This window comes from Pygoscelis adeliae, unplaced genomic scaffold (genome assembly GCF_000699105.1).
Source record: "Pygoscelis adeliae isolate BGI_AS28 unplaced genomic scaffold, ASM69910v1 Scaffold65, whole genome shotgun sequence".
Lineage (NCBI taxonomy): Eukaryota > Metazoa > Chordata > Aves > Sphenisciformes > Spheniscidae > Pygoscelis > Pygoscelis adeliae.
The window spans coordinates 751,797-766,145 of NW_008824864.1; the positions used below are offsets into that span (position 1 = coordinate 751,797).

The following is a 14,349-nucleotide window of genomic DNA, read 5'->3' on the forward strand; positions in this document are numbered from 1 at the left end:
TGTCCATGCAGGGAGCTGAGCCGTCTGGAAAGATACAGCCCAGGTCACCCAAGACTCATGCTGTCTCCCCACTATGGTCCTAGTTCTGTCGCAGGAGCCCTTTAGGGTGCAGAGGGTCAGTTTGCTTACTGAACTCAACAGAGTCATTCCAGATTTAACGCTAGTGTGAACAGGATCAAACCTGAGCAAAAACGCATTCAATAGGCTGCAGGGAACAGAAACGTGCGAGTTGTCAATTCACTGACCTTCTTTGTAACCTTAATATATATTTAGTGGCTATGTAAGTGTTCATAAAGTGACACAAATGACTGGCCAGGATCAGCTACAAAGTACGCAGTTATAAATCCTGATGAAGGGTAACGATTACTTCCTGGTATTTACTTTACTTCTGCTGTTTTAGTTATGCCTTCTAGTACATTTCTAAATAAATTCCTGTCTTGCTTTAATATTTAAAGATCTCTTGCACAAGCAGATATCATGTTATATGTCCATTCACATGAAATCTTGTAACCCTCATAGATATATTTAATTATTCAAAAAATCACATCTTGTAGCCCATTATTGATTTTCTGTCTTCTAAATTTGCTGCATTATTTCAGTATTTTTCTGTTAAAGTAGTTTCTTGGACTAGATTTACTGTTCAAGGAGCAATCTTATGGGGGTGTACAACTGAGGACTATGGTACCCTTGTCCTTTGTTAAGTCAGGCCTTAACATATTTCCTTATAGTCCCTCTGCATCTGTATAATAGTGTATTGAAAAGACATCTCACTCGATCTTCACTGTCACTCCTTAGTCTCTTTTGGTGCTCTTTTCCTGGCTTCTGCTTTCCACTGCGTATTTGTATTTCAGTTTTTTTTTTTTTACAGCTGCCTTGCATTTTTCTAAATTCTGTCTTTCCTGTTATTATAAATTATATTATAAATATTATATTAGTCTGTCTCTCCTGATACTGTATGCAATCTCTCCTTATGTTATAGATTTAATTTTTTTCTGGGTCATATTCTATGCCCTCAGTGGTAATTTTTGTCTTTTTCTTATTGGCATTATCTAAAAATTTCAATAATATACTATTTTCTCTATTTTCCACATTATATAAAATCACTCTTAACCTCCAGTCCCTAAATTTGTGTCTCAACACGCTCTCCCTGGATCTCTGTGATTTTGCTCATGTCACTATGCAGATTTCTAAAGAACGGACTACGCATTACAGAACAAAAAACTTGGTTGTTTAGACACCAGTCTCAAACTCGCAAATGCTTTCAAGTGGATAAAGAGCGAGGTTTGAGGAATGCTAAAACCATAGCACTTGCTGGGTGACAAGGACTGGCTGGAGTGCATGAGTGACAGGCTGGTTTGCTGCAAACCCCGAGTCACTCCGGAGAGCAAGGAGCTTGCCTTGCCTTGGATGCTCCCACTTTCTCATTCCATTCATGGGCAGTTTCCTAACAAACGGAGGAAGAATCAAGCTGTATTGCATTCAGCGTGTACAGAGGAGAAACAAACCTGCTAACGACTCAGTATCTCCCGGGCTTGACTCCAAGCACAGTAAAAACTCAAGGTAAAGAACTTAGGTCCCTCTGCACCGGGCCAAACTCTGCCTGAAGAAAGATACTCAGGAAGGACAGGAACTCTGTGGTAGAGGCAGCCAAGAACAGCACACAAAATTTTCTTCAAGGAGGCAGGTAAACAGTAGGTTTTGTGACCGACATTTTTTCAGCCAGATTTCCCCAGCTGTTTTGCATGCTTTTTTAATTTATACGTTTGCCAAGCAGGAGTAGTACCACTAATATCAGCTCCTACAGCTGGTCTGAGATGATGGAGTTCTGCTAAGTGCTTTGCTGGCCCAGCATCATGCTGCTGGTGAGGACATGACAGGCAATGGCCCTGCTCACGAGTTACTAAGCAGCCAGTTCAAGACTGGCAACTGAACAGAGTTGCCTACAGCCTCACCGGAGTGCCTTTCCTTCTTGTATTTCAGCATTGCTTGTAAAACGTCTCCTACTTTGTATCCCTTCTCCACAGCTACTGATGACAGTTTCTGAAGCTGTGGAAAACCAGAAACACAACAGAAGTGTGTTATACACCAGAAGCGATATAGAGGTGTGATATACCAGATGTACTGATAAGGTCAATTATTTTAAAGGGGAACCAAAGAGACTGTGCACACACGTGTGTCTGTCTGTGTGTGTGAGCGAGCATGATGTAGCAGATGCATCTCAGTCCTCTACTTCCATCCTGCTGTTGGAGGCTTACATTCTCCATGGCTGGATTCTGCAAGAGGCTGCCAAATGGAATGCTTACAAGAGGTGAAGAGTTGCTGTCTGCTAGGTCATTAGTAAAGGGGAGAAGACTCCAAACACAATTCAGACTGCTCTTCATTGTCAAAGTTGAAAGAAACATAATGAATACAGAGTGAAAAGTTAACTTGGGATTCCGAATTATTTGGATACTCAGAATCCATAGCAATTCAGTAACATGGGTAAAAATGTTTGTGAACAACTCATAATGTTTGTAATGTAAATATTTCTTTATTAAATGGCACTGCCGTTAGAGCATTTCTGAATGTAAGCATCTTAATTTACGTAATAAATGTTGAAAGCAAATGTATTTGTTACCTTTAAAATTAGACCCACTGAATTTGTGGGAAACACAGCATGTAAGATAATTTTGCAGCACCTTTGTGCTGAGCTCAAGGTACATATTTTTCTTTACAGCTTTAATTCCTATTAGTTTACTATTTTGTAACAAGACAATAGATTTAATATTACCATATTGTACTCTGGGCACTAGCTTAAAAAAAGAAATGTCTAGAAAAGATTTTAAGAAAATCTTTGTTCCCCGTACGGCAGTAAGATTGGGGGAACCAACCAAACAACTAAATACAACCAGGTTCTAATTTCTGCCTTGCTCACCTTATTCATGAACTCCTCATCGCCATCCAAGAAGCAAAGCACAGGCATGTCTGCCTGAGAGGCAATCGCCCACTGCAAAAGGCCTCAGAGCGGTCATTTTCAGAAGGATTTTGATTCACTGCTACCACCCTGTGTCCTGCTACAGTACCTTTACTGGATCCAGCCACGGAGTTAGCAGTTCCCATGCCCTTAGAGCCTACTGAACCTGTGCCATCGTCACTGCTCCCTGGCTCTGCCAGAAGTGACTCAGGGTTGCTGTATTTAACTATCATAAGACACAGCTTTAGCACTGTATCCACCAGACTGCCAATAAATTGTGCGCTGCTGCTGTCTTCTCTGCTCAGATTGAGTTGATCAGTAAGCATTTTAGGTCAGTCCAGATACGGCCTCTTCACAGGATTGCTCAGTGTCTGGAAGGCCAATATGTCCCTTAGTGGTTTTGCCAGTATTTTGGTTTGTTTCATCAACAGTTGGATTTCCAGGCTGACCTTCTACTTTGCAAACAAAAAAATCTCTTCTATTTTTGTTTATTAACTTCTGGATTAGCATTAATGTAGCACTGGACATGTCATTTTCAGGCTCCTGTCTTTCAGTGTCTCACTTCTGTGAATCTGATTCTTCAGCTTCTTTTGATGGATCCTGACATCTTTCTGAAAATGCTTGGAAGGTGGGACCATGGGACTCCTGTAACAGCAACCTGAAGGCAGTGGGACCTGCTTTGCTAACATTGCTACCTTCTGTTGCTTTCTTGTTGGCATTCTTCTGCCAGCTTAGAGGACAATCTGTGGGCAATAATGCAATCGCAATCAAGCTCATGAATCTGGTAACATTTTGGCTACATCCCAAATTTCTGAACGCCAGGGCATGTTCCTTGGTGATCTTGTTTCAGCTTCCATTCCTGGTTGTGATTTTGAGCATTGGCTGCATTGGTTTTGGTTTTCATGCCAGAGGGTAAACCCTTGCTTAATAATGTGGTTACCCACTGCGCCTGCACAGGTCATTTCTTTTTCTTTCAGCAAGGTTTCAGTCCTTGTTGCTGCAAACCTCAGTTCTGAGCCTTTGCCTCTGTTCATGAACCTGTCTCCACAGAGGCATATGCTAGATGTTATCTCCTCCAGGTTTTTGCACTATCAAGGTAGAATGCAAATGATTCAACATTTCTTGTACAATTTTTGCAGCCTTTACAACTGCCTAGGGTGAACAGGGTCAGCGTCACTGAAGAAGCAAAATCTGAATTAGTCAAGAGTTTGCCTGCTAGGTCATGTAAGTTTTTCATACAGGAGTCTATTAAATCTGAAACCATGGCCTTAGAGTGCTTCAGTAACATGTTTTCAGCACAATACAAGCTATATTTGAGTCATTTGCCTGACCTTCCATGGTCTTCGTAACTGAGACCACCATGACTGAAACCACATTATTTGCATAAATTATTATCTCTTTGCTTAAATTATTTGCAAATTCATCTTGGCCAAAACGTTTTTGTGATGGCATTTTCCCTTCTCTTGTTGTCCTACCCTTCTCTTCTGGAAAAGCACATTTCTATTGGAAGACTGGTTTATTTCTTTATAAAAAATGTCTTCTTGGAAGGTGGACTCTCTTCATATTTAGTTTCTTTCATATTGACATGAGTAACATTTGCTGATGGATTATTTTTATCTTTATTTGTACCCAGTCCAACACATTTATGACTAGGCTTTCCAAGAACAGCAAAACATGGGTCAGGGCCATCTGACTTTTCATTAATCTCTTTATGTGCCATTGCAATGACAAGGTTAGAGAGTCTGTCAGCATAAAAGGAAACCTCTTCTAACTCTCACTTGCCTTCAAGTAGTGGCCTCATCCTCTGCACCCTTTGGCTCCTTTGGATTTGGAGTGGTTTTCATCTTCAAGTGAAAATCTGGTGGTCCAGCGCTGGATATGAAAACCAGACTAACATGTTCACCATAGACACTGAATCCTCCTGGTGATACACTGCACTGTTTGAACCTCTGCCCCTCAGCAGGTGGTTGTCTTCAATTGCCATCACTTTTATACTTTTCAATGCTGAGTGCACACCTTTCAGGATCTTTTTGAAACCAGCTCAAGATTTTGAGTGGATCAGACTCCTGAATCAGTCTCAGGAACAAAACAAAATGGAAACTTACGATGATTTGTTATCCACACCTTTGTCCCTTGGCACAAAGGCTCTTTCCATGTCAAGGAGTTGTGTGTGAGTACCAGGTGAAATTCTGGTTGGTCTTGGTGACTACAGAAGAATCAGTATGTACGCTGATCTCAGTGGTATGTTGTCAATGGTAGCAACTAGCTCTACCAGTGGCATAAACGATGTGAATACTAATATGAATAAAGGTTAGCTGGTTTTGCCGTCTTGCCACTAAAGCTTGTTTTGTGTTTTCTGTTGAGGGCTACTCTTGCTGCATAAGTGATGATTACTGCTATCTGATAGCCTCTATTGCAGCTTCACTACTGAGGACACTTCTAATTTCAGGTTAGATTAAAACCATAGACTCTAAATCACTAGTCCTCTGTGGTTTTGTTTCTTACAATCGGTGTACGGTCAGCCAGCTACTCCAACTGTATATCTTTCCACAGAATGAAAGAGACATATTTAAAAAGGAAAGGGTGATAGGAGAAGCCCAGAACAGTGAGGGGATTTATGGACAGGTATCTCGGAATATTTTGTGTTTTCTGAATCTGTCTGGGGACTTGAAACAACTAGTCCTTTTGCCTAGCATTGCTCCCAAGTCAGCATCTGCAGCAAGACTGTATGAAAAATTGTGTACATGTCAGTATAAACAGTGCAGTGAATACTGGGAAAAATGTGGGGACACAGCATGTGGGTATGTCATTTCAGCAGGCAGCACTAATTCTAGAGGCAGAATTTCTTAGGCTCATCCCCTCTGAATGCCTAAAAATGGCTTTGGTATAAGAACGATTTGCATCTGGAGAATATCTTCTACACTTAGTACTGACACAAGCATAAGTTTGTGGTAGACTTCAAAATTGTAGGCATAGCTACAGGTATGCTTATCAAGATAGTCCTTATTTATGTATTTGTAGCTCAGTTAGGTAACAACAGAATGTCAGGGACTTGATTTAGCCTGCTAGAATTCAGGATAAGCCATTTTACCAGTGGCACACTCATCCAGACAGTATTTCCACAGCCACAGTAGAAATACGAGGCAGCTTACAGCTGTGCCACTCATTGTCTGGAAGCTTCAGTTTTTTCAGACTGGCATTAAACAATACTTGGGTCTCTCTGACTGCACTTGAAGGCCTGTTTCCGCTAGCTGTAACAGTCAATGTGTTTGGCATCCACTTCAGTGGACAGCTGTGTCTTCTCAGCTAGATACCTTCCATGCTGGGGCTGTGCCACAAATGATTACCTTCCTCCTTATGTTTCTGTCACAGAGTATGGATATATATGCCTACCTGGCTGTTTGAACGTTGTAGATTTTCTATTTACCCTGGCATGCACCAGTGGACATAGGATAAAGAACTGCAATCCTTCAGTATGTTCTATTTTATGTTCTCATCTCTCCTCTTCTAGTGACTCCTTTGAATAGAGCAGTCTCCTTTCTCCTACCTTCCTCAGACTATCTCCTTTCAAACTCCACCACCTTTCCTGTAATTTGTGAAAGGTGTATATATATTGCAAGCTGAAATACCAGAGATTATCATAAAGATTCAGTGGAAAAAACATTATTCATCCATGGCCTCTTCTTCTTCTTTCTACCTCTTTTTCCTCTCACCTGTTCATTTGTCTTTAATTTCTATTTAGAAATGGGATTTTCCAGTATTTAGCTTCTCTCTAAAGCCATTGCGAACAATCCACAACACAAAGTTTTGTGTAAACATTCTGTTAAACTCAGGGTATGCGTCTGCATGAATGTGAAGAGATAGAAAATTAGTACTGTGTCAAAGAATGTTCAGTCAAAATTTTGAATATGTGATCGCTACACAGATGTCCTGGTTTTGGCTGGGATAGAGTTAATTTTCTCCCTGGTAGCTGGTACAGTGCTGTGTTTTGGATTTAGGATGAGAATAATGTTGATAACACACCGATGTTTTAGTTATTGCTGAGCAGTGCTTACACCAGTCAAGGACTTTCCAGCTTCCCATGCTCTACCGACTGAGAAGGCTGGAGGTGCGCAAGAAGCTGGGAGGGGGCACAGCCAGGACAGCTGACCCAAACTGGCCACAGGGATATTCCACACCATGTGACGTCATGCTCAGTATATAAACTGGGGGAAAGCTGGCCAGGGGGATCGCTGCTCGGGGACTGGCTGGGCATCAGTCGGCGGGTGGTGAGCAATTGCATGGTGCATCACTTGTTTTGTATATTATTATTATTATTACTACTATTATTAGTAGTAGTACTTTATTTTATTTCAATTATTAAACTGTTTTTATCTCAACCCACGAGTTTTCTCACTTTTACTCTTCCAATTCTCTCCCCCATCCCACTGGGGGGGGAGTGAGCGAGCGGCTGTGTGGTGCTCAGTTGCCGGCTGAGGTTAAACCATGACAACAGAGAATGTAGACTGAACCATAGATGCTTCTAGAAATACTCCCCCTTGACATCCAAGTCCTCATATATAGGAAATGAACCTTTACAGCTCCTCTAAGAAACCAGAGCACCTTTGCTCAGCAGTCTGAAAGAGCTAGTCTAGACTTACCCAGGTCTAGCTTCAACTCAAAATTACTTGGTTTGGATTAACACACTAAATCTTAATTCAAATACTCCGGGCTTGTGCCAAGGATAACGTTATTAAGCACTGAGGAACATGATCTGAAAAAGTATGCAATGGTTTACTTTGGCTGATAAGAAAACGTATATATCAGATAAGGAATTCTAAGTCTCAGTTCTCTGCATGTACTTACCCAATTTACAGTACAAGAAACTGAAGAATTTCGCTCTCCCTTATTTAGACAACAAATTCCTTACTGCAAAGCAGCAGTAACTACTGTATGTAAGCAACAGCGACATTCCTACATTCAAGGGGTGGCAGTCCTAGAATTAAGCAGTGAGAAGAATCCAAAGTTGTGTTGCACATGTACAAACATCTGGTATTTAGTAGCAGAGAGTGTTCTTTTTATTAGCAAATTTAACAAGGAAAAGGTGTAACTTTCTTAAAAATACTTAACGGGACACAATCCTCTTTCTTGCTTTCGTGGGTGCTTTTTCTACCTGCAGATACATATACAAAATAATTAAAAGAAACACATTGTTTACTGTCCAATTCTGTTCTGTCTTGCCTCCAAGAATATAATGATCCACTTTACAGAGCGCTCTGGCTCTGCAGCCAGTCAATATTATCAGATATCAATGAGTAAAAAAATAAAAATCCAAGAAAGGCATGGATGTGAAAAACAAAGAAGTGTTTACAGTATGTAGTGAATTATGGAAATATGAGGGTTTAAATTTTTCACCAAAGTCAGAATTTAATTTGGTACCTTAATACTTTATTTGCATTTATGGACAGACTCACACACTGAAACTGGGATTTTTCAGAGAAAACGAAGGTCTTCCAAAAATCTCTGTCTGAATGAAAACACAAGTATTAAAAATAAAAGAAGCTTTTGTAGGCTGAGCTTGCAATATTTTAAATTCATGCAAGCGAGTGTATTACACACAGATTTCTAAAGGAGTAGAGAGTTGTAATTTAATGCCTTAACTCAAGAAAAGGCCTCTTGCCTCTTCTGGAGATGAGCTGTATTTAAATTAAGTTTTTGAAATAACTTACTTTTTTGTTCCTGCAACAGGCTGAAAGATTGTGATTTTCCTCAGCATTTCCAAGAAAAACTCCTGTAGGCAGTCATGTATAATTACAGTCTAAAATGGACAAAAATTGTTAAGATATCTTCGTGAATGGCAACACCAGCACTCTACTTTTGCTAATTTTTATCTTTACTAGGGGTCTCACAATGCCTTTAAGAACAACATAAATCCAATGCAGCAATATTATTAGCATTTGGAAAATCTCATTGGATGCTGAAATAGTAACTGAGGAGTGTGAAAAAGAGAAAGGCAGCAAAACAAGAACCTACCAAATTCTCTCTTGTTCTCATTTGGTAAAAAGTGGTGGCTTAGACGTGGATAATCTGCTGGCTTTAGTCAGGCTTTCATTTAGTCCATGGGCATGAGTTTGCTGAAGCAATGTACTCCAGAGGTCTAACCTTGTGCACACTGAGGTATCTATCTACCTTCCCAGGTGCATAAGCAGTAGCTCGGATACGTGTTGTTTTAAAACAATTTTTTGCAGAGAGAGCACCCACTTTGTTAAATATTATGATAGTCTCTTTTTTTATGTAGCATGCATAATTTAAATGCCACCTGCCTTTCATGCTATATAAAATACTTTTGCCTCAATAACCTGTGTTCATCTTTCTCCAAAGGAATTTTCTGTTTGGTTTTTTTTTTTTTCCATTTTCTACATAAACTACCCTGTAACAATTGCAATTATGGCAAAGTATAAACCAAAATATAATTAGCTGAGCAGAGATTATATCACTAGTGTTATTCAATAGTGTTGAGAACAAGTTGGGCTCCAAATTTTTAAATGCTCCAGATCCTTCGAAGTCTTATGCAGATGGTTAATTTTACAATTTTGAAGATTTTCTCTTGATTTCAGTGAGCCTGTCCACGAAGGGTATTTTGGCAAATGTTCACGTTTGAAAGAGAATGCTATAGCATTCACATAACACATACTGGCTTATCCTACTGCACTTAGGAAATCTCATTTTTTAAAAATATCACAAAATGCCACCTAAATTCTAGTCTGCAGCACTACTGCTGCAGAATTTTGATTAATTTTGCTGCAAAGGCTTGGTTATTGACACAGTGAAATAGAGGAAGGTTGTCAACTGCATAGTTGTTCTCTTCTCCATGGATGTTTTTCATTTATTTAATGTTAAAAAAAACACCTAATATTACTAACAGTAGCCATGAGGGGAATTTGAATTATCTATTAAGTATTTTCTGCATTTGACATGCATTTTGAATGCTTTTTCAATCATACCATCTTCTCATCTAATTTCCTACTTTATTTGAGCGTTCCGTGTTGCTAGAGGTGGGACAAAATGCTTACAACTTGGATTACAAAATCCCGATAAGGAAATCTCAAGAACAGATATGGTACCTGCAATTATTTTTATTCATTTTACTTTGGAAATGACTAATTTTCAAGTTGACTGTGTCCCTTTAAATCAGAAAAAAAACCCAGCTCAATTCAATCCACCCGTTTACGGTGGCATGAAGCCTACCTTGCCGGAGAGCAAAGGGGACCAAGAAAAACAGTTCTGTCAATGCAATTCAGCAAGAGGATAAATGGGAACGGGAAGCCTCAGGGATGTCTTGCTGTCATTGAACCTAACTGTAAAGGAAGATTAATTCACCCCGACCTACCCAGAAAGTGAATCTCTTACCAGATAAGGCAATTAGTGCTCGCTGAGGAAGAGTTGCTGGAAATTAAGATTTATGGATTACAGACAACATAAATAGAGGCATTCTGATAATTGTTTGAAGCGATGATGTTTTACACAGATCCTGGGTGCCTCTGAAGAGATAGGCAAGGGCAGCGTGCTCGTGAAGCTCAGGGAAGAATGCATGGAGCGACTGACCACAGCTGTTGCACAGAGACCTGAACTTCCCTTGACAGAAAGGGGACCGGAGGGTGGCCTCTGTTCTAGATAAATGGCTACATCGGCTGCGCGAATCAACCGGCTGTAGGACTGCTCATCCCTGACTTAAACAAAAGAGCGCAAACGTCTTCCTGCGTTAGCCAGACCAGGTTGAGGAGTGCATACATGAGAAACCTCTTTGAAATAGTTCTAGACTATTCACTTCCGAGACCTCTCACAACAGTCTTCCTCGTCCTGCGCCTGAGCTGGCTTCAAGCCATGTATTACTTCCCAGCAGCAGAGAATGCCCACCATGGTGATGGTGAGCATATTATAGAGACCCATGATGAGAAACACGTTTGTATTGTGAGTCAGCTGTCTGCTGCAATTGCTATAGTCTGCTAAGTGTAATTTTTATTTGTATTGTGATTTAAACACATTGCTAAATTCTGCTAAATGCCATTCTGCTAAATCAAAATCCCATGTAACATCGAATAATTTCAGGTAAGTAAATCTGCTATTAAACATTGAACCCCCGCAAGTGTGGAATATCTAGAAGCACCTAACTGGAGAGTATTGGAGTCTGACACTGGGTCAGATGTGCCGAGTGGGATCCAGGGCGGCTCAAGTATCAACTACCCCCTAGCTTACATCCAAGATTTACTGGAAGGACAATGGATGTAGGCGCTCACTGTTTTCCCTGGGGTTACCACTGGACCAAAGTAGCCACAAATTCACATCGGTGGCATAACAATGCTGTGGGCACCCCTGTTCCCTCTGCACCTTGCTCTCAGTTCCAGGAGATGTGGTTGCTGTGTGCCCTCACCTTCCTCTGCCTATGACACTTCTGTCCCAGAGGCCCCACATGTAGCTGTAACATCAATTTCGACCAAGGCTGAATTTAACCTGCTGTAGTTTTTAGTTTTTCTAAGGACAAGCTTTTATTGTCAGCACTAAAATATTTTGTTTATGTAGGTCTTAATGCGAGATGGTCACATCTGTTTTTCTCAACGTTATTTATTGTTGTATACATATATGTGTGTATATATATGAGAAAGACAATTTGTGGGGAGGCTGGGATAACTTAGGATACCACTCTTACAAGGATAAAGAAAACAATAACGGTATCGCACTACTAAGAAACAATTTTAAAAAAACGAAACAGATTATAAAAGTTATAATTCTATATAAACAGAGGAAGCTGAAGGATTGGGATATTAACCTAAAAATATGCTACCTATAGGAAATAAAGTTAACCAATAACATCAATGCTTTATTCTAATATAGTGCTTTTCATTAGTATATTTCTAAGTGTTTCACAAACCAGGCATCATTATTCCACCTTATGGATGGGGAAGCTGAGATGTGACAATGTGACATGACTTCTATATGTCATGGAGCAGACCAGCAGCAAAACTGAGAGCACACTCATGGTCTCCTGAGTGCTAACACTGTGCTTGATCCACTGGCAATGCCGTGATCCCCTTCTGCCATCTACAGTATATAGTCCAGATTCGTCTAAGTCAAATTCATAAGCAGCATCACAGGAGACAAGCTATCACGCAAAGATCTCTGCAGCATATGCCTGTTTTCTTGCACTCAGACATGGCTTTCATTCTGATTCATGGGGTGCTTCAATTGCGGCATGAGAAGTTAACACCTTGGGGAAATTACAGAACATCTTACAAATCAAACACTGCTCAGCGAGTTAGCAAATGGAACAGATGCAAGATACAATGAAGCAGATGCAACATAGCATGTGCAGAGCAGAGGTACCTCCTGCCTTCCACCCTGCACCCCTCCTGACTGCTGGCCGAAGCCACCCAAACACCTCAGCAGGGAAACCCAGCAGAAAAGGAAGAAGGAGTTTTCAGAGGAAGGAGAATATCTGCCGGCTGGTCTTCACGCACCTCTCGAAAAAGCCACATTAGGGACAAGGGAGACTAACGGCGAGGGGAAGTCTCAGAAGCAAACAGTCTAGAGAGGTTTCTTAAACGGCTGAAACATCTAGATGAATTCAAAGGATGGTGAAATCAGAAAGCTAATGGGGTCTCCAGGCATTAACTCATGTTCTTATTTATCCCTTACATGCACCGAATAATCCGAAGAATCGACTGGACTTTCCTACCTCAGCAGCACCGGTGTGTTTGCTGGGCCCAGGGAGCTTTCAAAGGATGGTTTTATAACTAAGCTGTTTGGCCGTTCTCACCAGACAGGCTCTTTGGTCTCCTGCTTATCTTGCTCCAGCCAGAAAGCAGAGTGACATCAGTATTTCCATAACAACAGCAAGGCCACAAGGAGACCAAGGGTGCAGGGGAGTGTGGAAACTGAGGCATGCCATTTATACCTGCCAGCCCTTAAAGTCAGCATTTGCAACTAGCCTGCTGTTCCCCGATGTGGGAGAGCTGAAAGATGCCAGAAACACTCAGCACGGGACTCTTAATAAATCCTCACACATTTTAGGTGATCAGTAGCCCTGAGGCTGCTTTTAGATGTTTGGCTCTAACTTCCCTGCGATTCAACTACAGTGAGATAGTCCTTAATCAGCAATATGATGTTCCAAATTGTTTCTAAAATCAAATTCAGCTCCCTGTAAATTGCACATTTAACCTAGTTAACTTGTAATTGGAGCTGTAACAAGTTGGATGTGTCCATTATCTTACTGCTTTTTTTTATGATTACATCACCATAAGACATAAGCATCTCTGGTCAACTAGCACACCTTATCCCTACAATAGCACTGCTGAAATAGGAGAATATTCTTTTAAAAATGGAGAGTGGAAACCACAGAGCTCTGGTTCATCTCTCCTAAAATCAGGGGGTGGCAAGCCTGGAGCAGAAGACACATTCCTGATTTATAGTCCTTTGCCTTAGCCTCAATTCATCCTTCTCCTTATAGTCCAAGCTTACAATTTGTTATGAAATCACTGCCCATGGACATTTGTGTCACTGTACAGAACAAGTAAGGGTCGAGTCCCCACAGCAGGAGGCTCTGACTTGGATCGCGAACAAGATGTGCGTGTGACATGCAGGAATTGGATAGACACTTTCATGTAGCTGTGTGCCATTTCTGAAGAGGCTAGGTACCCAGTTCTGCCTGGTAACTTTGCACCGCTTTCCATGAGCACCCATTACATTTAGAGATTGTGAGCATCGGCTTTTTTGTACCGTATCTAAGCACAACCATACAAACTGGATTTCCGGAAGGCGTTGAGGCAGGCTGGGCTGCTCAGAAAAGCTGTGGTGACTCAGTCAGGCGTGATGAAGTTGGAAAGACCAGTGGTGGGTAGATAGCTTGGGGGTGGGAGGTGGAGGGGCCCTGCTGCTGTGGTTCCTGGCTACCAGCAAAAAGAGATGAGCACGTTTAGTTCGGTGTGCACCTGGCTTACACATCAAAGAAAAAAAGTGTGTTGTGGCTGAGAACCGGAGACAGCCAGAGTTCACAGAGCATCCAGATTTTTGCCCCAAACCCCAAATCACCTGCTGTGCCACAGCTCTGGCAGAACCGCCATTTGGACTTGTGTCAGAACAGAAGTTGAGTTAAAATGCAGTATTTTGGAATCTGTCCAAATTGCCAGAAATATTCCCTGGCTGTTCTGCCTTTTACTGTGCTGATGTTTTAAAACCTTTTTGGTGAATATGAGCACCAGCTACAGTGGTGTAAGCCAGGTTACAAAAGAATGGCCATTTGTATTCAATGCAGACCAAAAAGCAATGGGAACCCATGGGAAAAACAAGGCTATAATAGTGCGAGTGGCAGATTTAGAGTGCCCTCTGTGTGATCGTGATGCAACATTCACAGCAGTACTGGC

General features: G+C 41.2%; 1 protein-coding gene across 1 annotated transcript in view; it reads left to right on the plus strand.

Annotated features, from left to right (window-relative positions):
• The first annotated feature begins 10,723 nt into the window (after nucleotides 1-10,723).
• The window catches only part of NDUFA9 (NADH dehydrogenase (ubiquinone) 1 alpha subcomplex, 9, 39kDa), a 25,622-nt gene continuing 21,996 nt past the window's right edge, over nucleotides 10,724-14,349 (plus strand). Inside the window, exon 1 of the mRNA XM_009324362.1 lies at nucleotides 10,724-10,903. Coding sequence (XP_009322637.1) covers nucleotides 10,724-10,903 — 180 coding nt within the window. The remainder of the gene's footprint in view (nucleotides 10,904-14,349) is intronic.